At 52.3% G+C, this 27,338-nt stretch overlaps 1 protein-coding gene across 4 annotated transcripts in view; it reads right to left on the bottom strand.

The window, feature by feature from the left end:
• CDH5 (cadherin 5) overlaps positions 1–13,592 on the bottom strand; it is a 39,250-nt gene extending 25,658 nt beyond the window's left edge. Inside the window, exons 1-2 of one of the 4 annotated variants that reach the window (XM_032157539.2) lie at positions 13,488–13,592; positions 746–974 (exon numbers count right to left, since the gene is read on the bottom strand). In XM_032157539.2, the coding sequence (XP_032013430.1) occupies positions 746–955 (210 nt within the window). In that variant the 5' untranslated portion in view covers positions 956–974; positions 13,488–13,592. Of the gene's footprint in view, positions 1–745; positions 975–2,535; positions 2,576–3,683; positions 3,742–13,487 lie in introns of those variants that run through there. The other 3 variants (XM_058441063.1, XM_058441062.1, XM_058441061.1) reach the window with 3 other exon arrangements.
• Between the last annotated feature and the right edge of the window lie 13,746 nt (positions 13,593–27,338).

Raw genomic sequence — 27,338 nt, 5'->3', positions numbered from 1 at the left:
TTATCAGCACCACCATCATCACCATCATCACAACCACCACCTACCCTTTATCAGCACCACCATCATCAGCATCATCAGACCACCACCTACCCCTTTACCATCACTACCACCACCACCATCACCACCATCACAACCACTACCTTCCCCTTTACCATAACTACCACCACCACTACGACCACTTTGTCCTTCCCCATCCTCACCACCATCACCATCACTATCATCATCACTTCCATCATCACCACCATCAGCATTTATTTTTCATCACCACCATCACAACCACTACCCATCCCTTTATTGTCACCACCATCACCATGATCACCACCATCACAGCCACCACCTACCCCTTTATCATCACCACCACCACCATGATCACCACCACCACCTACCCCTTTATCATCAGACCACCACCTACCCCTTTATCATCACTACCATCACAATTATCACAACCACCACCTACCCCTTTATCATCGCCACCACCACCGTTCCCACCACTCCCACCACCACCTTGCCCTTTCCCATCCTCACCACCATCACTATCACTACCACCACCATTGCTATCATTACCACCACTACTTCCACTACCACGACTTCTACCACTATTGCTACCACCTTCACCCTTATCATCTCCACTCCTACAACCACCACAATATCTATTACCACCTTTGCCACCATCGCCATCACCACCACCACTGTCACTATGGGCCAGCGGCTGATGGCTTCTCCTGTCCTGGGGCTTGAGCCTTACCTTGCCTACATGATGGGGCAGTGAGGTGTTTTTCTCTTCATCAATGTGCATCTGGTTCCAAATCCAGTCTCTCTTTTGGCGCCGGTGTGTGGGCAGCAGGCTGTGGGTGTCCCGTTGGGCAGGGTTAGCACCTGCTACTGCCACTGTTGCCACTGCCAGCAGGCCCAGGCAGGCACCTGATGTGGTGAGGAGCATCATGAGCCTCTGCATCTTCCCAGCAGGAACAGATCTGGGGAAAGAGGAGACACCTTCAGACTCTGGCCAGTGACGATGAAAGGAGTACTTAGACACAGGTATTTTGCATAAGAGCAGCTAGATATAATGCCAAAAGCCTGGGGCAAACACAATCTGCATCTAATTAACATTACTGTTCCCCCAGATGAAAGGTCGGTTTTAGGACAACATGAGTAAACAAGCCCATTTAAGAAAAATTTCCCTACACTTCCTTGTACCTACTCCTCACCCTCTGCCTCAGGGTGGAACAGCTGCCTTCTGCTTATTCTTCCCCGAAGCTATGCAAAACCTTCTGACCTTTCAAGAAGGTTTGCGTCCTTTCCCTAAAATTTCTTCCACCACTCTGACTGATCTTCCATATATGGTGGCCACTGCCTAAGGGTGTGAGCAGCTTCCATAGGGAACCAAACTCCCTTTATCTGTTCACTCCTTCATCCTTCACTGTCTGCTGACACCAGCAGAACCAGACCCCCTTCATGCCTTGATGAACTCCGAATCGGGGAGGGTGAAAACAGATGTGGAAACCATTCTACTTGCGATTCACATGTGCTAGGACAGAAGCAAGTGCAGGGGATATGGGAGCCCAGAGGAGGGCCTGTGGGGAAGGTCTCCAGAAAGAGGGTGTGAGGCTGCTGCCAATGGCAGCTCCCAAGTCCCCAGGCATTGGGTGCTCAGGTTATCCTCATTGTTCAAATGAGGAAACTGAGCACACAGATGTTAAGTTCACATTGGAGTAAGTGGTAGGACTCAGACGGGAATCCAGGTGTCTGATAGCTAATCTTTATCAAGCACTTATTTTTTGCCTGGCACTGTTTCAAGCACTTTATATATCTTATCTATTTAATCTTCCCATCATCCTCCAGGTTGGTGTAATTACAACCCTCATTTTGCAGAAGAGGAAGAGAGGTTTCAGAACACTCCTGAAATCACCTAAACTATAAGGAGGACAGCCAGGATTTGAACCAAGGTTGTGTGGCCTGAAAGTTCAAATCGTTTCCTCCTGCCTTCCCTTGTCCCAGCAGCTGCTATGGGGTAGGATTTAAAGCCTTCTCTCGGCAAACATCCTCCTGCCTGAAAGCCCCTTTGACAACTTTGCATTGATTCGTCTTCAGAAGGCTCTTAGGAAAATCCGACTGTCTTAACCCTGAGGGCCAGCCCTTCACTCCAGATCTTACAGTGAGTGGTCAGCTTTGCTGTCAGAAGAGCAGGGGTGGGTGGGGTGGTGAGTTGAGGGTCTGGGTTCATAGGAATGGCTTCATAATTTGTGCAGCCCAGTGCAAAAGAATTTTAAGAAGGCGACAGAACATTAAACCAAGCATGAGGCCCTTTGAAGTGCAAGCCCTGTACAGTTGCACAGGTCGCATACTCTCGAAGGCAGGTCTGTGGGGTAGGGATGTGGATCACCCAGAGATCAAGGCCTGGCTTCATTCTGAATTCCAGGAACAGGGGTTTTCTCTACAGCCGCACGAGGAGTGCAGGCTGTGACCTTGGCCATTAGCATGTTCTCTCAGCCCTGACTCTATCTCTCCACCCTCTGGGGCCCCTGTGTTACTGACCTGCAACTCCTGGGATGATGTAGAGGAAGAACAGGTGGGTGGGAGAGGGAACCAGGGCTCACATATGGAGACAGACAAGGATCTACAAGGTGCTGGATGGGATGGCCTCCTCCCTTGACTGTCCCCTGCCTGGCCAGATAGAGAGGCTGGACTCTGTACATCACAAGAGGTTTGTAAACTCTAGTAACATTTCCCCTGATTTGCTGGCGCCAGGCTGACCTCAGTGAGGGCTGAGGGTGTCTGTGCTGGGCCAGCTGACCTCTGGGCCCACTGATTTTAGTATCAACGGCCCCTGCCTTCTGGTTCCTGCCTCTGGCCCTGGAGGAAGTGGACTCCCAGGGTGGGGATAGGCCCCAGAATGCAAGTGCCATATGCCTGGGGGAGGCCCTGACCCCTCTGGGCCTCAGTTTCCTCAGCCATAAATGAGGGGGTCAACCTGGAAGAGACTTGAGGCCCTTAAAGGATGCTCTAGGCAGGAGGAAGGTGGTGAGCAAAGGCTTGGAGAAGAAAGGGGGCAGGTTGGGAGTCCTGGCCAGGAAGCTGGTCCCTGACTCAGGGGAGGTGGCAGGCACGACCCCTGACCCAGCCTCACTGGGCCCAGACCCTGTGGCTCATTTCCTTCTTTGTCCAGAAAGGAAGTGCAAGTCTTGATTCTTTCTTCCTCCCTCAAGTGAGAAGTGACTCAAAGATGACAAAGTAAAACGGACAGAAGTGAAAACGAGAAACAGGGAGAGGGAGAGTTCTCAGGGCTCTGGGCAGGACAGGGTGAGCGCCCAGGCTCTGAGCTGATAGGAGCTGGGTGCCTACTGCATGATGAGCTCCATGCTAGGCAATGAGGGTGCCGCAGTAAGTAAGACAGATGGAGCCTGCCCTTGGGGAGTGTGCAGTAATGGGAACAACGGGAAAATAAATCAATCAATGAGGAAACGTATCAGCTGGCGATCAGAGATGTTCAGGGAATTACAATGGGAGGTGTCACAGAGAGTGAGGGGGCAGCTGGCTGAGTCTGTGAGGCCAGGAAGGCCTCTGGGAGAGCTGACGTTTCAGCCCACATCTGAGTGCCAGCCACAGGACTGCCAGGAGAGGGAAGGGAATTCCAGGCAGAAGTGCCATTGCTGGTCTCTGGGTACCTCAACATCCGAGCCCACCTCTGTGCAGGCAGTGGTTGGTTTCCTTAAGGAAGCCCACCTCTCTGTAGCAGTCCCTTCATAAAATCTCTTCAATTGGCCTCCCAGGGTTCGCTCTGTTTCCTGCTGGGAACCCTATCTCTAATACAGTGAACGGGAATGTGGTTTTCTCTTTCCTGGGGCCTATTGGGATGGGTTAGTGATCCCTAAGGCTGACTGCAGCCAGCGGTCAAGTGGATAAATACAGTCATGTGCTGCAAAATGGCTTTTTGGTCAACAATGGACTGCACATACGACTGTGGTCCCCTAAGGTTTTAATGGAGCTAAAAATTCCTCTGCCCTAGTGACACTGCAGCCATTGTGACGTCATAGCACAAGTCATTACTCGTGTGTTTGGGGTGATGCTAGTGTAGACCAACTTTATAAAAAATGTTATATTAGGTTGGTGCAAAAGTAATTGTGTGCTTTATTTATTTATTTATTTATTTATTTACTTATTATTTTTTCTTTTGAGATAGAGTTTCGTTCTGGAGTGCAGTGGTGTGATCTCAGCTCACTGCAACCTCTGCCTCCCAGGTTCAAGTCATTCTCCTGGCTCAGCCTCCCAAGTAGCTGCGATTACAGGTGCGTGACACCACGCCCGGCCAATTTTTTTTTTGTATTTTTAGTAGAGATGGGGTTTCACCATGTTGGCCAGGTTGGTCTCAAACTCCTGACCTCAGGCTATCCGCCTGCGTCAGCCTCCCAAAGTGCTGGGATTACATGCGTGAGCCACCGTAGCCGGTGGCTTTTTTTTTTTTTTTAATGGCAAAAACAGCAATTACTTTTGCACTACCCTAATAGTAAACTAATTTCTTATTGATGAAAGAAAAATATTTTTAAGTAAATTTAGTGAAGCTAAGTGTACAGTGTTTATTAAGTCTACAGTAGGGTATAGTGACGTCCTAGGCCACTCACCACTCACTCCCTGACTCACCCAGACGAATTTCTAGTCCTGGAAGCTCCACTCATGGTAAGTACCATGGAGAGGTGTACCATTTATTATTTTTTTATTTTTATTTTTATTTTTTATTTATTTATTTTTTTGAGATTGAGTCTCCCTCTGTCGCCCAGGCTGGAGTGTGGTGTGAATGTGGCTCACTGCATCCTCAAACTCGTGGGCTCAAGCAATCCTCCCACCTCAGCCCCATGAGGAGGTATGTGCCAGCACATCTGGCTAATTTTTAAATTTTTTTGTAGAGATGGTTGGGGTGGAGGGGTTTGACTATGTCACCCAAGCTGGTCTTGGACTCCTGCCTCAAGTGATCCTTCTGCGTTGGCCTCCCAAAGTGCTGGGATTACAGGCTCCTTTTTATCTTTTACATGGGAATTTTACTGTACCTTGTCTGTATTTAGATATGTTTAGATACATGAATACTTGCTGTCGTGTTAAAATTGGCTACAGCATTTAGTACAGTACCATGCTGCACAGGTATGGAGCCTAAGAGCAATAGACTGTACCATACAGCCTAGGTGTGCAGCAGGCTATACGATCCAGATTTGTTTGTGTAAGCACACTCTCTGATGCTTGCACAACAGCGAAATCACCTGAACTCGTTTTTCAGAATGTATGCCAGTCATTAAGATGCACATCACACACTGGGGCCTGTCATGGGGTGGGGGGAGGGGGGAGGGATAGCATTAGGAGATATACCTAATGTAAATGACGAGTTCACGGGTGCAGCACACCAACATGGCACATGTGTACATATGTAACAAACTTGCACGTTGTGCACATGTACCCTAGAACTTAAAGCATAATAATAAAAAGTAAATAAATAAAATTAAAAAAAGAGAAAATTTCAGGGTGAAGAGGGTCAAGACTAACACATTCAGAATAAAATGAGGTTTATTCCTTGATTTGAAAAAAAAAAAAAAAAGATGCACGGCTATACCTACGCCAGACTTCAGCAAAGCAGAGTCCACCAATCACAGGCTTGGACCACGTGGCTCATGGGGGGACATTAACTCCTCAGTGGGCTTTGCCTGGCCCCACATAACAAAGTGTTCTCTGACGGTACAGAAAAGCCCCTTGGATTCTGTTCTGTGTCCAGCAGGGGCCCTGCTGCTAGCTCTGGAGAGAAGTCCCTTGGAGCACATGGGCCACCCTCAAGCTCCCGTCCTCCAACAGGGCTGGGACTGGCTCTCGCAGAGTCGCCCCACAGAACCTGTGTGTCATTTGCCAGGGCAGAGGGAGGCCTGGGTGCTCAGCTCTCATCAGTCAGCTGTTGGTGAGGGGCAGGACCTTGGGTTGGGGGCATTTGGGAGCTGGGGATCACATAATCCCATTTGCGCCCCCATGCCAGAGCCTTGAGCACCCTCCCAAGACAGCTCTTTCTCGCCTGGGACGGTGGAGGAGGGCTGACATCCCTGAGCACTCCCCCGAGGCATATGTTATTTTATTTAAACCTTGCAACAACCCTTTAGGTAGTTGTCTGTGTTCCCATTTTGCAGGTAAAGAAATGGGGGCTCAGAGAGGTAGAGTAAGTCATCTCAGGTCACATAGCCAGAGGAAGTGGAGCCAGGATTCGAACTTAGGCTGTCTTTCCCCCAAAATAGTGCTTTTTGCATCATGCCACCCTCTCTCTATCTCTGTGGTGACATTCACATGTAATAATAATGAACTATTCTCAGTGCTTGGTCTTCATCCATGCCAGCGCATTTAATTTTCACACTATCCCCAGGATGTAAGACTTATCATTCCCATCTCACAGATGAGGAAACTGAGGCTCAGAGACAACTCATGAGTGGTAGATCTGGAACCCTCACCAGATCGATCTTTTTCTAAATCCTAGGCTCCTTCTGTACTCAATCTCAGAGACACCTGTGTGACCTTCCCATCTGAAAAGCCACATTCATTTGTGTCTTTTGCCCTTTGGGTTAGAAATTTGGCCAACTAACTTTGGGAAGCTGTGGCGGGTGGATCACTTGAGGTCAGGAGTTCGAGACCAGCCTGGGCAACATGGTGAAACCCTGTCTCTATTAAAAAATACAAAAATTAGCCTGGCATGGTGGCATATGCCTATAGTCCCAGCTACTCGGGAGGCTGAGGCACGAGAATTGCTTGAACCTGGGAGGCGGGGGTTGCAGTGAGTTGAGATACTGCCACTGCACTCCAGCCTGGGCAACAGGTGACAGAGCAAGACTTCATCTCAAAAAAAAAAAAAAAAAAAAAAAAAAAAAAAATTTGGCTAACCAAAATGGGGGCTGCAGGGAAGGGTCTTGCTGGACAGTTGTTCCTGCCCATCATGATGCAGAGGAAACCGGGCCGGTCAGATCTGCTGCAGCCACAGCTGAAAACTGAATTTCTCTTGGCTGCAGCCTCTGGAGATGTGGTCATAGCCCTTTTTTCATTTTAGCCTGTTTCCTTTCGGCAGGTAAGAGTCACGTCTCTCGGTTGTTCTCAGCAGTTTCCAGAGAGACTCAAGCTGTTGCCAGGTAGATTTGGGGCACCCCAGACATTCAGAGGGTCTGAGGAATTTGGAAGTGATTTCCATGTTCAGACATTCCCAGCTGAGCAGCCCAGCAAGTGCCTGATCACAGTGGTGAGCAGGGAGGGGCTACGCTTGGCAACTCAGGTGTAGGTTCTGAGCACGCCAAGGTCGGGTACCTGCCATGTCCCAGGCATCCAGGATGCTTGTCGATGCTGCTGTCCCCAGAGCCATGTGAGAGGGTTTGGAGGCAGTTCTAAATGGAGGAGGATGGGCCCTCTGTACCCTCCCTCAGTCTGGGGAGGTCTGGAGGACCCAAAATGAGAGGACAGAGTCAGTGGCCTGAATCCCCTGGTGAGTAGGCATGGAGCCCAGGATAAACAGCAGGGGAGCCTTGGAAAATAGGGGGGACGACTGGCCTCCACCATGCTCCCATGGGAGGTTGGGACTGCAGAGGCCTTTGGGGTCCAGGTCTGTATCTACCGTGGGTGGGGCCACTGGGATCAGAACCCAGACACCTAGGCCAAGCCTGGTGACCGAGGGGTCCTCTGAAGGCTGAGTCACCTGGGCAGCCTGAGAAAAGGATGGGGCTCCTGCGGCTCTTTCTGCTCCTCTCCAGCTGCCTGTCTGGGTCTGCAGGTGCCTGGTGAGCCTCCAGGCAGAGCTCCGGACCACAGTATGTTAACTCTCTGGGAAGCTCCCCACCCCACCAGGCTTGGTCGCATCCTTCCTGCCCGTGCACTTGCTGTCCTCTCTCCTCTGCCTGGATTTAGGACACATGTCACCACTTCTCTGAAGCTAGAGTCCTGGGGTTATACAGTCATGCAGCAAGCATTTATTGAGCATCTACTATGTGCCAGGCACTTAATTCCATGCAGGAATAAACACAGGCTCCACTTCCATGGGAAAGAGGGATGCCGGTCATGTGGTGAAAAATGCAGTTTGAAATTGTGACATGCGCTTTGATGGACAAATCGAGGAGGCTGTGGGAGCATACAGACGGGGAGGGCCCTGATGGGTCTGCGGACCACAGTCCCAGGAGTGAGTCCTGCCTCTCACTGACCCACTGTGGGACATCACACAAAGCTCCCTTTGGTCCCTTTCCCTTTGTGGGCGTCCATCTGTCTGGGGTTCTGCCTCCAGGGGGCTGTGAGATCGGCTCAGCTCTGTGCTGAGTTACAGTGTCAAAAAGAGAGGCTAGGGATACAAGAGAAGAGGAAGGGAAGGGAGGGGAGGGGCGGGGCTAGAGCTGCTCTTCTTGGGACTCCCTGGGACCGCTGGCTTTGTAGCTAAATAGGACATAGGAAGTCTGGACCCAGCTGGGAGCCCCTCAGTGGGCTGGTCCAGCCCCTCAGCCCCTGGGCTGGTCCTGCCCCTGAGCACCAGGAAGACCCCCTGCCCCTCGACCTGACCAGAGCCCCACTCAAGCCTTAGATTCCAGGGGCCAAGTCTGGGCTTTGCAGCGTGGGGGGTTTTCAATAGGCTGAAGGACCTCAGGGGTGGGGCAGAGGAAGGCTCCAGGTCCAGGACACACACATGACATCTGCAGGCCTCATGGACCTGTGACACCCTCAAACATGCCTTCACAAGTGCACACCCCTGACCACAGGCACCTGCCCAGGCCAACTCCTGCAAGGCTCCTCTTTGCAGCCCTGGCTGCTCTCCTCCCTGACCCCCAGCACACCCGCTTTCAGCTAGGATCCTAGCCCAGCCTCCTGCAGGCTCTGGACTCCAGCCCAGAGGCCTGGGGTCAGGCACGAGGGGCAGGGTGCTGGGAGGAGCCGGCCCAGAACATGCAGGAGGTGTGCCTGCTGGAGTGGAGGCACTGAAGACCCAGCTCCATGTGTGGCCCTGGGCAGCTCTCCCCACCGCCTTCCCATTCCACAGCTCAAATCTCAGTCCAGGACAGGGCTGGGACCCAGTGACCCCCAAACTCTCTGGGGACTCTCAAATGGTCTACTGGAGCTCAGGCATTTAAAGCTGCGTCTTGGCAGCCACAGACTTTGGGAGGATGAAGGGTGAGGCCCTGGGAGGCTCGGGAATGGGGTTTGGCCAGGCAGCTGTGACCTGGCCCCTTCTGCTTCCTCCTGGTTTGTGGCTCAGTTTGGCCCTGGGATAGGCTCCTGTGGGTCCCAGACCTGTTCCTCTCCCTTCAGGTTCTGCCAACAGCCTCCCCACTCCCTGCAGGAGGAAGTCTAGCTCCTCAGCCAGCCCTTAAGGCCTAGCATGGTTGTCCCCTGCCCACCTGCCAGCTCTCCTCTCCTCCTCTTCCCTGCCCCTTCCAGCCTCAAGGAGAGCTAGAAGTTTCTGAAATGCACAATGCCCTTCCTCTCAGCAGCAGGCTTTTTGCCCAGGCTGTTCCTTCTGCCTGGAATGCCCTTCTTTGCTGTGTTTCCTGGGTTAACACACTTTACTTCTTCTCAAGCCCCAGGCTGCCTACTCCATGAGGTCTTCTGATTGCCACCTGCCACCAGCACAGCCTCTGCCTCCTGGCCTATCTCTGCCCAGGCAGGTTCTGGGCCTAAAAGTCCACTTCATGCCATACCTGGGTGCATGAACTCAACGCCCTAGACCTGGACGTGCTGCCTGTCAGCCTGGTGCCAGCTCCAGTTCTGGTCTTGCCAACCACTCCTTCCCCACTTACGGGATTTAGAAACAAATCTGTATGTTTTCAGACAACACGTGGGGTGGTCAGAGTAGGTAAAATTGTTGCTATAACTTAAAGAAGCTCCTCCTTGTTCCTAAATAGCTCCTCTGATGGCTCACGGGATGGGCTGCCATGGGACTGCCCAAAAGACCACTGATAGGATTTTGATCCTTTATGGACAACAAAATTATCCTTCTTAAGAGTCCCTGGCCAGGTGTGGTGGTTCACACCTGTAAATCCCAGCACTTTGGGAGGCTGAGGCCAGTGGATCACCGGAGGTCAGGAGTTCGAAACCAGCCTGGCCAACATGGTGAAACCCCGTCTGTACTAAAAATACAAAATTAGCTAGGCATGGTAGCACATGCCTGTAATCCTAGCTACTTGGGAGATTGAGGCGGGAGAATCGCTTGAATCTGGGAGGTGGAGGTTGCAGTGAGCTGAGATCGCGCCATTGCACTCCAGCCTGGACAACAAGAGCAAAACTCTGTCTCAAAAAAAAAACAAAAAAGTCTCCAATGAATATGCAAACACCCCTGAGCAGGGCACCTCTTAAGACGGGGCTGGCAAAACAGAACTCAGCTTGCCACATGCCCCTTTCCACACCTATGGCAGACATCGTGAATCAGTCACTCAGACTGTATTGGGGATTCAGGGGCTGAGTTCAAGTTCATTCCCACTGAATGAAGGTAGAGGGTACCAATTGGCCAGACCTATTTTGTGATGTGAAACAAATTTGTGCTGGAACCTCTGGGCTCCGGGTCATCTAGTCTATTCCCTTGCCTTCTAAAGGGACAGCTCCAAACTTCAAGGAGAGAACACCCATGCTAAGGAGGCTTCCAGCCTCCTTTGGGCTTCCTGACTTTGTCTGGGACTGTGAGTTTGGTGCGGGGAACAGAATGAGGCCCTTGCACCTGCCTGTTTGAACCTGCCCAGCTGCTCGGGACTGTGTGACCTTGGGTTCATCTCTTGCTTGCTGAGCCTCAGCTTCCTTATCTGTAATGGCGGCAACAATAGCTGCCTCCCTGGGCAGGAGGATTAAATGAGATCATGGGTGCAAAGCCTGGCACACAGTAGGTGCTCAGTAAGGGTGCGGGTGTCTTGACTCCTATCTACCCGCCCTCTCCAGCCTGGTGGGTGTGGCTTTGACTGGCCGACTTACACTTGACCTCATTTCCTGGCTCTACTCTGGGCCCACCTCCTACTCTTTCTGTTCCTCTGCAGAAGGAAATCTCATTCACCACCAGCCCGGCCTGCCCCTGGGTCCCACTTCCTACTCCTTCCAGTATCTGGACCTGCCAGGATCTGACTGTTTTGCTATGGTCCAAGGCAGACAACCTGGAAGTCCCAGAGTTAGTTTAGGGACGATCCTCTACTCTCAAGAGATGGGAAGACTGAGGTGCAGGCTGCAGAGGGGCTGCCCAAGGCCTCCTAGCATCTGGGATTCCCACTCCTCCTCCAGCAAGCCCTCCATGATTTACCCACTTAACACCAGCTTGAACCTGGATCAGGACAGACTTTTTAGTACCTCCTCAGCCAGAGGTGAAGCTCCTGAGGCAGGCCCTGCCTCCTAGAACATTCCTTCCCCTGGTATCACTGGGCACCTGGCTTGTCCCTGTGCCTACCTCTGTGGCCTGGACTGCTCTGCTTTCCCCCTCTCTGAGCTTCACTGTGGAGTGTGGCATGGACTGTGGGTCAGAAGGGACCGCACTCACACCCTGCTTCTACCTTGTGTTTGTTGTGTGACCTTGGACTGGCTACAGCTTCCCTCAGCCTTGATGGTCCCATCTGTCAAATGGGAATTCTCATAGTTGCTTCAGTGTGACTGAGGGGGTGCAGAGAGAGGATGCACGGAACAGTCATGGATCCATGTGGGCAAATGGGCCCAAGATTCTTCCTGGGACGGTGTCCCCTCTGTCCCCTGGGTATCCCCGAGTCAGCAGTGAAGCATCCAACTTTGCAGAAAATGTGTGGCCCCCTCTGGCTTCCTGCCCTCACTTCCGGCCCTTGTTTAGCAACACAATAGCTCAGGCTGAGGCTGCAGGCGGGCAGCTTAACCCCTTCCAGGCCAGTATGCACCTCCCCTACCCCTCACCACCATAAGCTGAAATTGTTAGGGCTGCTCAGGGGCTCAGCAGCTCTTGGGCCGCTTGGTGGATACCTGCTGCTCTCTAGGGCAGGCAGAGGAGAGTCCCACGCTTCCCACCACCTGAGGATGGACCAGGGCTTCTGGTCCTGGCTCCAGTGGCCTGTGACAAAAGAGCCTTCTCGGTACACCCTCGACTCCTCAAAGCTGCCTCCCTGGGAACGCCCTTCCGCTCTTGTCAGAATCCTATCTGCCCGTCACACATGAGAAACGTCCACGCTGGGGAGGGAGCCTGGCATGGAGCAGGTGCCCAGAGGTGCTCGCAATGTCCTCTCACTTGCACCCCCTTCCTCGTACCTGCTGGGCACCTGAGGACCCCTCTATGATGGGGTTTGACCATACCTCAAGGGTCAAAACCTTTATGACATTCATAGCCAGGATCGGCTCTGGGCTAGCTGGTAAATCCAGCCACTACTCCTTAAAGATCTCATGTTATGTGCCATTCCCAGCACCAGGGAGGTAGCTCACCTCACTCAATTGACTGAGGAAACACTGTTTCCCCATTTCACAGACAAGACACTTGAGACCTGGGGAAAGAGCTGGGACTTTGGAATACGAGATCCTGGTTCAAATCCCCACACCAGCCCATATGTTTCCAAAGCTCAGTTGCTTTCACTGAGATATAAAGAAAGAATATATCTACCTTGTGGAGTTGTTAATGGTAAAATAATGAGCCCCACATCATCCCTTGTTCCCCACCGTGGTTTGGAAACTCTGGGTAACTTTCCCAAGATCACCCCAGAGCAAATGGGAGAGCTGGAATCTGTACCCAGGGCAGCTGTCTCCAGGCCAGGCTCTTGGCCCAGACCTCCTGCTTCCGGGAGACTTCCTGGGCTGTGAGGGCCTTGGGGGCTCTTGCGCCCTAGCCTTTGAAAGGGTGCTGGGGGGAGGAATGGTGGGCCACTGTCCAGACTACATCTCCCTTGACACATAGTGGGCCCCGATGGTGTTCGGGCAGGGAAAGGCCCAGAGGGAAAGGCAGGACCTCAAGGGCCCAGAGCCGAGCCTCAGCTTGTCTATCTTGAAATGGGGGCACTGGCTGACGGAGAGAGGCCAAGGCTCGGAGCTCCCCTTTCAGGGCCCCTCCCCAGATCCCAGCATAGAGCTTTAATGGTGTATGGGTAGGGGGCTGAGGAGGCTGGTGTCAGGCCTTGGTAAATCCTCTCCAGTAAGGGTAAGGGCACGGAGGGGAGGCCAAGGCCTGGGTGCCAGTCCTCTGCCCCGGCATGTTGGGCAATTGGGGCAGAGTCCTGCCTTCTCTGAGCCTGGCACTGATGAAGGCCAGTGGGCCTTTTTGAGTTGGAGAGTACACTTGTGGGAGAGCCAAGCCCTTGCCCTGTCCCCCTCAGCCCCGAGATGCCCATTTGTGCCCTTGGCACACCTCTGGGTGCACTTTCCCCGACCCCGCTCTGAGCCACGAGGAGGCCCAGCATGCCCTCGAGGAGCCTGTCTGTCCTGGGATTGGGACGATGCCCATTCTACAGACGGGGAAGCTGAGGACCCTCCCATCTTGGGCACAGGGTGGTGGGTTTGGGGTGGAGGGGAGTGTGGGAGCCCCCACTCACCGTGCCTGTGGGCTGAGGGATGTTTCTGTTCCGTTGGACTGCCTGTCCGTCCAGGGCTGAGCGTGAGTGGAGCTCTGTGGAGCCTGTCAGCCGACCGTCTCTGGAGGGGAGCCACACCCCGCTGGCGAGGGAGGCCTGGCTGCCTCCCCTTCAGGTTTTCCAGCTGGCCCTGGCCCACTTCCCCCCGGGATGGTTTCCTGTTATTGTTCCTTTGTGAGGGCTGGGCTGGCTGCAGATAGGCAGGCCCCGCCGTGGGCGGCCGCCTCGGCCTGGGATGGCTGTCTCCACAGAGGGCTGGCCCTGGACCCCACCTGGGGCACCCCACTTGAACTCCAACTCCGGGCCTCAGCTCTGGGACTCTGAACCCAGCACCTGCAAAGAGCCTGGCTGTGGGGACCCTTGGCTGCAGCATCACATTTAACCCTCCTTAGAATGCTACAGGCAGGTGTCATCACCCCCATTTTATAGCCCGGGAAGCTGAGACTCAGTGAGTTTAAGGTGCTTGTCCACCAGCTGGGGTATAACAGAGCCAAAAATCTAGCTGAGGTCAGCCTAGCCCCAGAGCTTGATTTTCTACGGTGATCCCATGATGTCTTTGTGGGAATGGACTTTAAAGGTGATAGGGAGGCTTCAGGAGATGGGAAAGGGACAGCAGCTCTTGGCTCTAGAGGACCAAGTTGGCTTCTCGCGGTCAGAGCAGGCATGGACTCCAGCTCTAAGGCGCCAGCCTCAGTCTGTAGGGGATATTTGCATTTAGGGATACTGGGTGGAGTCAAGTGACTTAGCTCTGCTTCTGATGTGACCTCGGGCCAGTTGCGTCATCCTGGAGCCACAGTTTCCTCATCTGTAAAATGGAGATAATCACAGCCTCATCCTCACAAGGTGTTTGACATAAACGAGAATCAAAGAGGGGCGTGGAAGACAGTGACGCTGAGGCTGGATCAGAGCCCAGCAGAACCAAGAGGCTGGGGGAAGGGAGGGGCCAAGATTCTGCTGACCAGGAGAGACATAGGAGGAGCTTTTAAAAACTACAGAGGACTGGGCTCACCCCAGATCAACTGATTTGGAATCTCCCAGGGCAGACCCTGGGAATCTGTCCTTTGAAGAGTTGCTTCTGTTTTTCCATGGGTGAATGGCTGGGAAGTCCCACACTTGTTTTATTATACAGCTGGGCAAGCAGAGACCCTGAGAAAGAGAGGACCCAGGGCCGTTTAGTGAATCAGAGCACGAGATGGGGAGTGAGATGGAAGGATATTTTTGGAGGAGGAGGGGATAGTGATTCCTCTGTCTCAGGCAGGTTGAGTTTGAGATGCTCATTAGATACCCAGGTGGAGGTGTCAGGCTGGTGGGGAGAGAGGGGTGAGTCCAGCCTGGAGTTGAGGTTTGGAGCCCATGAGCTTATGGCTGGCATCTGAGGCCATGGGCATGGATGAGCTTGGAGGGAGGGAGGCCTCGGACCCTCTGACATTTGGGGATCCATTCGAAGAGGTTCCCACAATGAAGGAGGAATGCCAGGAGAGGGCAGAGGAGGAGGGCAGGGGAGTGGTCAGTGGGTCAGCCTGGGGAGCATGAGGGCTGAGACTTGGCTTTGGATTTGGAAGATGAGGTCGTCAATGACTGTGACCAGAACAGGTTAAACAGGAAAAGGTAGACAAGACAGATTGGAGGGGCTACAGAAAGGGGGACAGGGACGTGGAGTCATATGTGACTGTAGCTCCTTCCCCGTCTTACAGTGAATGGGAGCAGAGAAGTGGGAGGGTTTTTTTTTTTTTTTAAACTATGGCAGCACGCTCATGTCCCCAGGGAGCATCCAGCAGACTGGAAGACAGATGATGCTGGAGACTGAGGAGCGACCTGCTGGAAGGAGAACAGTCCTTGGGGCGGGATTCTGAGTGGGATCCAACACATTCAATGGCCGGTTGTGGAATGAACAAACAACAGCTCAGTGCTTCCTTCTCCAACGGGATTAACTCTGCTTTCTCCTGCCCAGAGGGTGGGTTGGCTGCAGAGGAGCCAGGACAGTGCTCTGTCCCCTGTGTTCCAGTCCACATCCCCCTCACCCCCGCCTGTGCTGACCGCCTGTCCTCGTGGTCTACGTGCACATGGGGACACACTGGCCTGTGCATTGCTTCCTGCTGGGTCTCAGACTCGGGGCTGGTGGCAGATGGGGAAAGGGCCTGTCCTGGCACCATCTGCCAATTCCCTTTGTACTCCCAGTCCATGAGGAAGTTGACTCTGCCCTGAAAACTACTGTTCCTGTGCTCCATAAACAAAGGAATGGTGAGCCAGGCATGAGCTGTGGGCCCCAGGGGTGGGGCTGGGGGTCACCATAGCAGAGGTAGCTGAGACTGTAGGAGGGAGGCTGGTGCCTCCTTGGTCCCCCTGAGGATTTCATGCCTGATTTCTGGCACTGCCCAGCCTCTGCTCCAACCTCTCTGGAGGCAAAGGAGGTGACAGAAGGGCACAAGGCCAGGAAGTGCCATTGGGAGCAAGGAAGGCGGCCGGTGGGCTAGCAGGAAATGGGATGGCCTGTGAGACCAGATTAGCAGCACAGGAGGAAGCAACAGTGGAGGCAGTGGGGGTGGGATGGCGGGTGGGATGACAAGACCTGGGGACACCCACCTGGCCTCTGCCAGGATGAAGCCTGACCCGACAGGGAGTGCTGCTCGGGGAGGTACAGGTGTGGGGGTTGCAGACCCAGGTTTGGATCCTAGCATGACCCCTTGCTGCCTGCATGACCTGGGCAGCCGACTTGCCTCTCTGAGCTTCTTTCCTCACCTGTGAAATGAATTATCTGTTCAGACTTTGCAGGCCGTTTGGAAGATGAAATGAGACAATGAAAATAAATGACAGGACCAGCAAGCCTTATCGAGTGGCTATTTCTCAAAGTGTGGTCTTCAAGCCATCCATCCTGGGAGAAGGGGAGTGAATATGCAAATTTATTGGGCCCCACTCCGGGCTGATGGGGCCAGAATGGCTGGTGATAGAATCCCAGGACTTATGTGTTTGTAGCTCCCCAGGACTTATGTGTTTGTAGCTCCCCAGGAAACACGTTTGTGTTGTTACATTTGAGGACCACAGCCTTTGTGTGTGCTGCTAATGCACTAAGCTCTCCTTGGGACTCCTCATTCAAACCTCAGGACAACCCTGCGGGGGTGGTACTACTGTTAGGCCCATTATACACATGGGAAAACAGAGGCTGGGAGTGGAAGCCTTTCTGAGATCAGAGTTTGTCAGTGGTGGGGCAGAATTCCGAGCCACGCTTCTGTTTCCAGAGCCCAGCTCCTTACCCAGGGAACTTTCCTGCCCTGCTGTAGTTGAACAGCAGGGGTTCCCCAAATGAGACTTCCTTTTCCTTCCTCCCCACGGCACGAGACACCCAAGGATCGGGCAGGAAAACGATGCCATCAGCTTGGCAGGGGTGGTCGTGGTGAAGCCCTGCAGCCTCACGCCTCAGGACTTTGCCCATGCTGTTCCACCTTGTGTGTTTCCTTCTCTCTCCTTCCTCGCCTGCGCGCAGAGCCCCGGCAGAGCCACCTAGATCTCATTGTCTCTATGCTCCACTCCCTCTTCTGAGCTCCCAGGGCACTTTATACAGACCTCATTCACAGCCTTCCTCTCCTTTCCCACCGGGATTGTGTCCTATCTGGGTGCTTATCCCCAGCACCTGGTAATAGGTGAGTGCTCCCCAAATGTGAACTTGAAACTGTGCACTGGTTAGAACCGGCAGTCAGCCCACTGCTCCCTGGGTCGGAGAGACTGCGGGGAGAGTCGAGTGTTTTGTGTTCCAAGGCAGGTAATTGTCTGATGGCGGAGGGCTTGATCAGCCCATCTGCTCAGTTACGGGCAAAGGAAAAACGCTTTTGCCCAGCTGGCTGTGCTGTGCTGAGGGGCGGACACACCTCCAGGGAGCATAAAATAGGGCTCACCTGAGGTAGTCTCAGAAGGGGCTCAGAAGGAGGAAGAGCAGGAAGGAGGAGGAGGGATGGGTCTTATCCTCAGCTGTGATTCTACAAGGAACAGAAAGCTTGTGATGAGAGCTGCAGGCCCAGCTGAGAACTCCTCCGAGCAGGAACTGGGCTAGGCTCACTTTGGGGTGCCTGGATCTGAGCTCAAGGTGGCCATCGGGCAGGGATGAAGAGCCCACTTTTTGAATGAATGAATGAATGAATGAATGCGTGAATAGTGAATGAATGAGCGGATGAAACACTGGTATGTTGAGGCAGACACGAGGTGTGGGGCTGGGTGTGTGCCTATGTTCTGTCGTATGTTCTGTTGGACAGTGTGTCCTTTTTCCTAAGGCTTCAAGGAGTCACCAAATCAGTCAATCAGTCAATCAATCAATCAACCAGTGTCTCAGTCCTGATTGGTGCCCAGTTCTGTGCCAGGCTGGGAATGGGGATCCAGGGAATTAAAAGAGACAGTCCTGCTACAAGCTCTGAGGCTGGGCTGGAGTTAAAGTCACCAGCACTACCTGAGCCCCTCCTATGTGTCATCCCTGTCTCAGGCTCGGTCTCTTATTTCTAAAACTTCATGGGGTCCTTGAGAGAGGGTTGAGGATCTGCCCATTTTACAGAATTCAGTAACGAGCCCAGTGTAGCACTGCCCGGTTCACACCAGGCTTATGTGTGTCTGCTGAACCTTGCTGAATACTCGAGATCTAATCTGAGGCTTCCCTCCTTTGAGCCTTGCCCATGCTGTCCTCCCCCATGCTTTCCTTCCTCCTTCTGCAACCCAAATCTCCCAGCCCATCAGTGCTCAGATCAAACGCGCCGGCCCCCATGCAGCTTCCAGGCTCCTATTCTGAAAAGCATCTTATCCCCGCGAGGCTTTCGTCACACTCTGTCTGTCTATGCATTCCACCTCCATTTTCTCATGTAATGATGCTTTGCAATAGCCCTGAAAGATGTAAGTGCTATTTGGATTCCCATGTCCCTGATGAAAGAGCTGAGGCTCAGAGAGGCTGAGTAACTTGCTCAAGGTCACACAGTGTCTGAGTAGCAGAGCCAGGATTTCAACCCTTATATTCCTGTTTATATCCCAGTTTAATGCTCACTCTATAGCACCACCCTTCTTCTGATAACTTGCCATTGTTCACCGATGTTTTATGTTCATTTGTTATTTAAAAAATACATTTGGTGCTCAGGTTTGCCTAGCCCTGTGCTAGGCATGGAGACGTGGAGGTGACTTGGGCTGGGTCCTTGTCTTCGATGTGCCCCAGTCTGGTGGGAGAGACAGACACCAAGACATGCATGAACCACACTGGGTGGGGCTGGGTTCGTGACAGAGGTGTGCACCCTGAGATGAGGGTGCCCGGAAGAAGAGGTGGCCTGGGAGCTGCCGGAGGACTGGGTCCCCAAGTTGATCTGAAAGAATGAGCAGGAGGTCACCAAAGGCGGAGCGCGGAAAGGGCTCTGCCGACAGCAGAATGGCAGGGTCAAAGGCAAGGAGGCCTCTTAGGGAAGGAGAAGACATTCCAAGGGGTAGGGGAGCACTGAGGTGCTGAGAGGGGAAGAGGGACTGGCTAGGGAGGTGGCCAGGTGGTGGAGGGCCTGTCACACCACACTCAGGAGCTCAGGCAGGGCACCGCTGGGGGCCTCATGCAGGCCAGGGACCCAAGGATCCCTGGATTTTAGGAGACACGCCCCCCATCCAGTGTACCCTGTCCCCATGCAGCTGCCTGCTGGCAGGGCCAACTCCTGTGGGCTGTGGTCAGGGCAGGGAGAGGCCACCGGCTGGGGAACCGCAAGTGATGGTGGCTCAGGATGCAGCCGCTGGAGCCAGGTGAGGAAAGGGCTAAGTGCAGCCTCTCTTTGGCCAGGAAAGGCCGATGGAACAGGGTTTGAATTCCCAGTGGGAACAATACCTTGCCGCAGTCGCTGGGAGGGAGGAGGCTGCCCAGAGCACTTCCCCAGATGTTTCTCACTTTTCTCTCACAACATCCTGAAAAGGCTGTTAGGGAAGTGGTGCTCCCAGGGGTGGAGAGAAAGTGGTGCCCCGTGGTTACATGCTGGGGCACATCTGCTACTTATGGTCTGGCTGATCCTGGACCAGCCACATGGCCTTTGGTGCCTCAGTTTTCCCGTCTGTAAAATGGGAATAATGGCTTGCCTTCCTCCCAGGGTTGCTGAAAGGACTGATTGAGAAGATGCATGTAAAGTGCATAGAATAGTCTCTGGTATACAGTAGGTGCTCAATACATGTTTGTCATGACAGTGATGCCACAGACAGGTTAATGGTGGGGGCACCTGTGAGTGTGTGAGGACGACCGTGTATACATGTGAGTGTGTTAGCATGGGCATGGCATGTGCACGGTGTTTGGCAACCATGTGGCTACACATGAATATGTAAGAACACGCATGGAGTGTGTAAGGCGTCCACATGGATGTGACCACATGTGCTGTGTTCCTGGTGCATGAGTGGGCTGAGACGTGCAGTCAGGTCGAGGCCTTGGGCAGCACCCTCCTCCTCTGTTGTCTGGAGTCATTGGTCACCCCACTGCCCAAGCCTTCTGTGTATCCATCACCTGCAGAGGCCCAGAGAGGGCAAGGCTTTCCTTGGGGTGGCCCAGTGAGCCAGGCAGAGCAGGGTGGGACCAAGGGCCCTGCCTCATTGTCTGGAGGGCAGGCCTGAGTCTGGAGGAAACCTCGTCCAGCGGAAGCCAGGGCTTCCTGTTTCTAGACCCTACATTCCTTGTGCCCTCCATCGAAGCGTCCTGGAAAACAATAGGTTGGTGGCTGCACCATCTGTGGGGCAGGAAGGTGGATCAATCTCTCCCACCTCTTGATGGGGCAAGCAGACATGGCTCTGGCACCAGCCCGCAGCTGGGCAGTGTGGCAGTAGGCCCAGAACCAGGCAAGCCCAGGCCATCTGCCTCCTGCCTGTCTGGGTCTCTTCTCCAGGCCATCTCCACACCCCTCAGTGCACACTGCACTCTGTGGCCTGAGACAAGTCCCCTGGGCAAAATCCAGCTGGGGAGGAGGCGTCTGAGCTGGTCCCGGGGAAGGAAGCTGCTAGGAAAAACTCAAGTCCGATTGGATGGGACTGACTGCACAGGCTGGTGGAGACCTCGAGGATTCTCCAGCTTCACCCACCTGCCATGCCACGGACAACCAAGAGCGAAAAAAGAGAGGCTCCGACCAGCCAAAAGAAGGAATCCTCCCAGCCTCTGTGCTAAAGCTCAGAGACACGCCTGTTAACTCTTGGTTTATGTACAGTCCTAACAAGTCAGGTTCTCCAGGGCAGAGGGGCACAGTGGTAAGGGCAGTGGGCTTGGAACCGGAAGCCCCAGTTTTCTGATCCCATGCTCTGCCGCTGACTGCTCATCAGTGCTTTTTGTCTCAGTTTTCTCCTTTGTGAAAATGTTGTACCTTGCCATGTTCTGCTGAACTCACAGGCAGCCGGAGTGGGCCACATGAGTAACAATTCTCCAAGTGCTTTGTAAACTTGGATGCCTCCTCCATTCTCAGAGAGGGCACAGAAACTCTGGGCTCCACCCCTGCGTCTTGCCCCATGCAGCGCTTCCATTCGGCTGTTCCTAAGTTGTATTCTTTGTAATAAATGAGTAATCAAAAGTCAAGCCCTTTTCTGGGTTCTGTGAGTCATTCTAACAAATTATCGAATCCGAAGGAAGGCTGTGGGCAACCCCTGAACTTGTAGTTGGGCAGGCAGAAGCATGGCTCACTTGGGGACTTTGCTTGTGGCTAGTGTCTAAGCCTTTATTAACCTGTGAAGTCTGCACTAACTCTGGGTAGTTAGGGTCAGAAATGGCTTGAATTGTTGGAAACCCAAGTGGTGTTGGAGAACTGGACAATTGGTTGTTGTTAGGAAAAAACCCACAAGTTTCCTTTGGGTCAGACATGGAGCGTAGTGTTTTTTTTTTTTTTTTTTTTTTGGGCTGGGCAGTTGTTGAGGGTGATAGGGTCTTGCTCTGTTGCCCAGGCTGGAGTGCAGTGGCACAATCATGGCTCACTGCAGCCTCAACCTCCTGGGCTCAAGTGAGCCTCCTGCCTCAGCCCCCTGAGTAGTTGGGACTACAGGCACGTACCAACAAGCCCGGATAATTAAAAAAAATTTTTCTGTAGAGACGGGGCCTCACTGCGTTGCCCAGGCTGGTCTTGAACTCCTGGACTCAAGCAACCTAGTGTTCTATATGCACCACCTTACCCACTCTCTCTCTTTCTTTGCAAGACAGTGGTTCTCAAAGTGTGGCCTCAACCAGCAGCATCCGCAAATCCTGGGGTGCCACCCTAGACCTGCCAAATCAGAAGATCTGGGGGTGGGACCCAGCAATCTCTGTTACTAAGAGAGTCCAGTGATTCTGATGCATGCCCAAGCTTGAGAACCGCTGATCTGGAACAGAGATCCTCACTTCAGGCTGTGCCCTGGAACTGCCTGGCCAGCTCCCCTCCCCACATCCAAGTAGTATCTGGGGAAGGCACATGTAGAGATTCTGATTTAATTGGCCTGGTGGGGGCTGGACTTCACTATTTTATTTTTTTTTTGAGACAGAGTCTTGCTCTGTCGCTCAGGCTGGAGTGCAGTGGCACGATCTCGGCTCACTGCAACCTCTGCCTCCCAGGTTCAAGCGATTCTCTTGCCTCAGCCTCCCGAGTAGCTGGGCTTACAGGTGCACACCACCACACCCTGCTAATTTTTTGTATTTTTAGTAGAGATGGGGTCTCACTATATTGGCCAGGCTGGTCTCAAACTCCTGACCTCAAGTGATCCCACCTGCCTTGGCCTCCCAAAGTCTGGGGTTACAGGGGTGAGCCACCATGCCCGGCTGACTTCACTATTTTTTAAAGCTCCCCAGGAGGTTAATATGCTCCCAGGTCTTTCAGCATTACCTTAGGAGGTAGCTACCTCTCTTAGCTCCCTTTTGCAGGTGCATAGGTTCTGGGAGATTAAAGGGCGTGCCCAAGTTATATAGCCATGTAAAGGGATGGGGAATTCTAAATCTCTGCCTTTCCACTTCCCCTCCTTCCTCCCATTCATTGCTTTTTGCTTTATTTAGAACTGTGTGATTTCCCAAGCAACGTTCTTTGGAAAATTAAACAATTCCTGATGTCGCCATCTAGTGGCTAGCGATGAGAACAGATGAGCCTCTTCTGGATTTGGCAAGACGCGGCTCCCGGAGTTCACACGTGGGAAGAGGAAAGGCCATCATTCACAGTTGCTCAGGCAGATGCTTTCGGGATATTTGGGTTCATTTTCCCAAAAGGTGTCCTTTCAGAAGGACAGTGGAATGAAGACGGGTTTCATGTTTAAGAGCTATTGGGAGTTCACTCATGAACCCCAGGAGAGGCATGATGTGTGGTCCCCAGGCAGGGGAGGCACAGAGGGATCTGGGATGAGGGGGATTCACCTGGGCAGGAGCGCTTGACCTTCCTGCAGGGGCTGGCTGACCTTTGCTTGGGCACTGATTCATTCCACCATCAGCCACTGTAGGCCAGGCCCGAGGCGGCACTGGCCTCCAGACATCAGGGGAGAAGCGCAGAATATTCCAGGTGCTCAGTCCTTCATGATCCAAGCTGGTCTGTTCTTGGCCATGGGCAGAAGCTCCTGTGGAGGCTGATGGGGCGAGGAGAGGGTCGTGCTTCCAATCGGGGGACCTGAGGTGGCTGTGGGGGAAGGGGACAGCTTCTTGGAGCCTGCGCCCAGGGTCTGAATAGGAGCCCACATGTATGACTCAAATCCAGTGGCTGCTCCCCACCCCACTGGCTCTTGTGGGGCCAGACAAGAGGCGCCAGAGGATGTCTCAGGACTGATGTGCTTGGGGTGGAGAGAAGTAAAGCTGTCTGAGAAAGGAGGGAGTGACTGACTACGCTCAGGGCACTCACAGGGTGGAATTCTTTTATAAAAATAAATCTCAGTGGACAAAAGAGATTTAAGGGCTTGTACTGTTGGAAGGTAAAGCCTGTAGCCTGGAAGCTTACCAATAGATGTCGTGTCTTTGCTTCTTCATGTAAATGCTGTTTTAGCATCTGTTGTGTATCAATCTCATCTGATTGCAACCTCTTTTATTCCCAAACACATATTCACATCTCATGGGAGGCAAAAATTTCCAAGGAATACAGTTTGGGACACACTGGCCCCAAGGGAGGTCTCCAGTGGTATGCCACAAGATTCTATTCCAGGCCCATCTAGACCAGCATTCTTTAAAAAAATGAATGAATTAATTAATTATTGAGACAGTCTTGCAATGTCACTCAGGCTGGAGTAGAGTGGTGTGATCGTGGCTCACTGCAGTCTCAACCTCCTGGGCTTATGGCAGCCTTGACCTCTCAGGATCAAGCTGTTATCCCACTTCAGCCTCCTGAGTAGCTGGTACGAGAGGTGTGCACCACCATGCTCAGCTAACTCTTAAATTTTTTGTAGAGGCAGGGTCCCTCTATGCCCAGGCTAGTCTCAAACTCCTGACCTCAGGTGATTCTCCCACCCCAGCTTCCTAGTGTTGGGATTACAGGTGTAAGCCAGTGTGCCTGGTCTGGACCAGTATTCTTTATCATCAACTTAGAGGAAGACGATTGTCTACTGATCCAATCAATGGGCTCTTTAAACCCTGATGGGATGGAGGATGGGCTGGACAACAAAGTCAGGATCCAGAGGTCTTGTCAGGGTGAGGAAATGGTTCAAAATATCAATAGGAAACATTACAAGGATGAGTTGAGGGCCTTGTATTTGGGATTGAAAAGAAAAAGTCAAAAGCAGCTGCCCAAATATGGGAGACAAACATGAGAGAAACTGAGGACCACTTGGTCAATTGTTGGGATAATAAGAGTATTAATAAAATAATGATAGCTGACATGGACGACCTTATTTGGCCTTCACAACAATGCATGAAATAGGTATTATTATTGATCCCTATTTGACAGACGGGAAAATTGAGGCTCCTAGAGGTTAAATAACTCAGAGCCTCCCTCAGGGCCTGCTGGTACCGTGTTCATTCCTTTCAGGGCAAGCAGAGAACGTACAGGAAACAACTATGGGAAAGTTTAACCTAAAATAGAATAGGGTTGGGCGCGGTGGCTTACGCCTGTCATCTCAGCACTTTGGGAGGCCGAGGTGGGCGGATCACCTGATGTCAGGAGTCCGAGACCAGCCTGGCCAACATGGTGAAACCCCATCTCTACTAAAAATACAAAAATGAACCAGGTGTGGTGGCAGGCACCTGTAATCCCAGCCACTCAGGAGGCTGAGGCAGGAGATTCCCTTGAACCTGGGAGATGGAGGTTGCAGTGAGCCGAGATCGCACCACTGCGCTCCAGCCTGGGTGACTGAGCGAGACTCTGTCTCAAAAAAAAAAAAAAAAAAAAAAAAAATAAAAAATAAAAAAAATAAAAAATAAAAAAAATAAAAAGAAGTACAATAGGAAGCCATGGAGGTAGTGAGCTCCCCATCCTTAGGGGATGTTCAAGTGTAGGCTGGAAAACACTGGCAGTGCTGTTGGGGTAAGGATCTCAGCAACAGATCAGGTCTAGAAAAAAATAATATTTAAGGTCCCTCTTTCCTCTGCAATTCTATAATTCTGCTCTAGCAACTTATTTCTTTAAAGTCAAGCTTATGATACGGGAGGACTATATTTTTTAAACGTAGAATGTATGCATTATTTATAATACTTTGGGGTTTCTTCCATGACAAATATGCTCACTATATTTCCGAGTTCTAGGACTTGTGACAAATTTTACATGACCATTTAGGGTTTCTATTTTCAGCTGATTATTAAGACACTTATAGTTTTTGCACATTTATATTTATGACATTGGGTTGGTCATATTTATGATGTACTGGACCCCTAGTCATTGGTCAGAAAGCCCGGCTGAATATCTTAACGTTGTTTCTGCGGGAAAACGTGTCTTGCTTTATGGTAATTCATTTTATGATGTGGATTCAGAAACTCAGCGAATTTACTCTGGGAGAAAAAACTCTACAGCTACACAATTTGGGGAAGTCTCATAGATTTAGAGGCAGACAACCTCGAGTTAGCTATGTGGCTTGGGTGAGTTTCTCAACACTTCTGTGCCTCAGTTTCTGTATTTAGTAATCTGAGCTAGGGAGTGGGAGGGAGGACACACATACCCTCCCCAACATTGCTGAGGTGGTGGTTTCTGTTTTGCTCTTACTTGGCACGTGGGAGGGACTCAGCCCTGAACCTTCCCTCTCTCTTGTCCTCCTTGGATTTGCTGGTGGTACCTTGGGAACCAAGTGCCTTGAAGGCTGCTTTCCCAGAGGGGCTCCAGCTTTTGGGAGGCTTCCTAGGAATCCTTCCCAGGCAGCATCTTTTCAGCACGTTAGAATTTTGCTCTGGGCCCCAAACTAAACTTATTTCACCTTAAATAAAAGAAATCAATCCCCACAGCTGAGCTGTGCTACTACATTGATTTAGCATACATTTTGACATAGCCTGGCTAATAAATAAGCTGAAAGGCAATAAACATTAGGGAGAATTATCTGTTAGGGAATTGGGGTGGGCAGCTGGGGAATGGGGTGGTGGTGGTGAATTCCCCCCTGCCCCCCGCCTCCTTCTCCGCTTTCATCTGAAACCCTCATCAATTGTGGGGTGAGCAGCAGCAGTAACAGCAGCAGCAGCAGAGATTCCAGCGGCGCTGCCTTGGCAGGTGGTGGATTTGGGGAAGTGGAGAGGGTCTGGGGGCCTCCCTCAGTGGGACTCTTGGTTGCTCAGACCTGGCTGGCAGAGCAAGGAGACCTGCCTCTCTCTGGCCTTTGGTGCCCACCTGTGAATCCCAGCCCCTGAGCTGTGTGATCATGGGTATGTGAATTCACCTCTCTGCGCCTTGGTTTGCTCACCTGGAAAACTGGGAACACTTTCGGCAGGCACTGAGTGAGATGCAGGGACAATGTCATCCATAGTCAGCGTGCTAATACATGTCAGCCAAGGCTATCCCACCATGGAGGTTGATGAAGAAGCTGTCTGCCAGATGTCCAGCACCCAGTAGGCACACTGTAAGCAGCCAGTGTTACTATTCTGGGAGGTGGACTAATCAGCTTTTGGGGGCCCTGCCCTCAAGTCTTGGGTCCTTCCCCTTCCTCACCATGCTTGTGTCCTGCTGTGGCCCTGGGGACATCTATTGTCACTTTCCCAATTCCCAGGCTCAGAGTTCAGTTGACTTCTACTGGACGTACTCCCTCCCTGGCACCCCCCACCACTGTTGGCCTCTCTGGGCTCTGTGGGCACACTGGGGTCTCCAGCTTCTCTTCTTCTTGTGTAATTGTATTTGATTTTCATAGTGTGTTAGTGACTTAGTTACCGGTTAACAGGAACCTCAAATAAATAACTCTCTGCCCCATCTGCTTGCTGGTAGGTGATGAGGAAGAAACAAATGTGAATTTGAAAAGTGATACATTTCCCGCAACATAATTTCTGTCTCTGGTCATAAATGTCAGATAAATGAATCTGTTTTGTGAAGAATCAGCATATTAGTTCAGGGAAGCATCTGCTGGGCTGTGAATCACGGAGCTTTGGAACACTCCCTGGCTCTGGCTCTCCCCTGCTTGCTGCACGGTGCCTGCAGGCGCTGCCTCCCTTCTTGAGTACTGGGAGCCTTGGCAGAAGGGAATGGGGCAAACTCTGCCATCCAACACTTCCCCTCTCCACCAAACCCAGGCCCTCCCAGGTGCTGTGCCTGTTGGTGCAGATGACTTGGTCCCCCAGTGTGACTTTCCTCAGAACCCTGACCACAGCCACCCACCCCACCCCTGGCTTCAGAACAAGGCAAGGTGAAGCTGGCATTTTAGCTCCATGGTTCCCGGCTGTGTGACGTTGGGTGAATTGCTTCCACTCTCTGAGCCTCAGTTTTCTCAGCTATAAAGGGGAATAGTAATGCCCAG

Source organism: Hylobates moloch, unplaced genomic scaffold (genome assembly GCF_009828535.3).
Source record: "Hylobates moloch isolate HMO894 unplaced genomic scaffold, HMol_V3 SCAFFOLD_6, whole genome shotgun sequence".
Lineage (NCBI taxonomy): Eukaryota > Metazoa > Chordata > Mammalia > Primates > Hylobatidae > Hylobates > Hylobates moloch.
The sequence above is the reverse complement of the archived record's forward strand: the minus strand, read 5'-3'. Positions and strand labels throughout refer to the sequence as shown.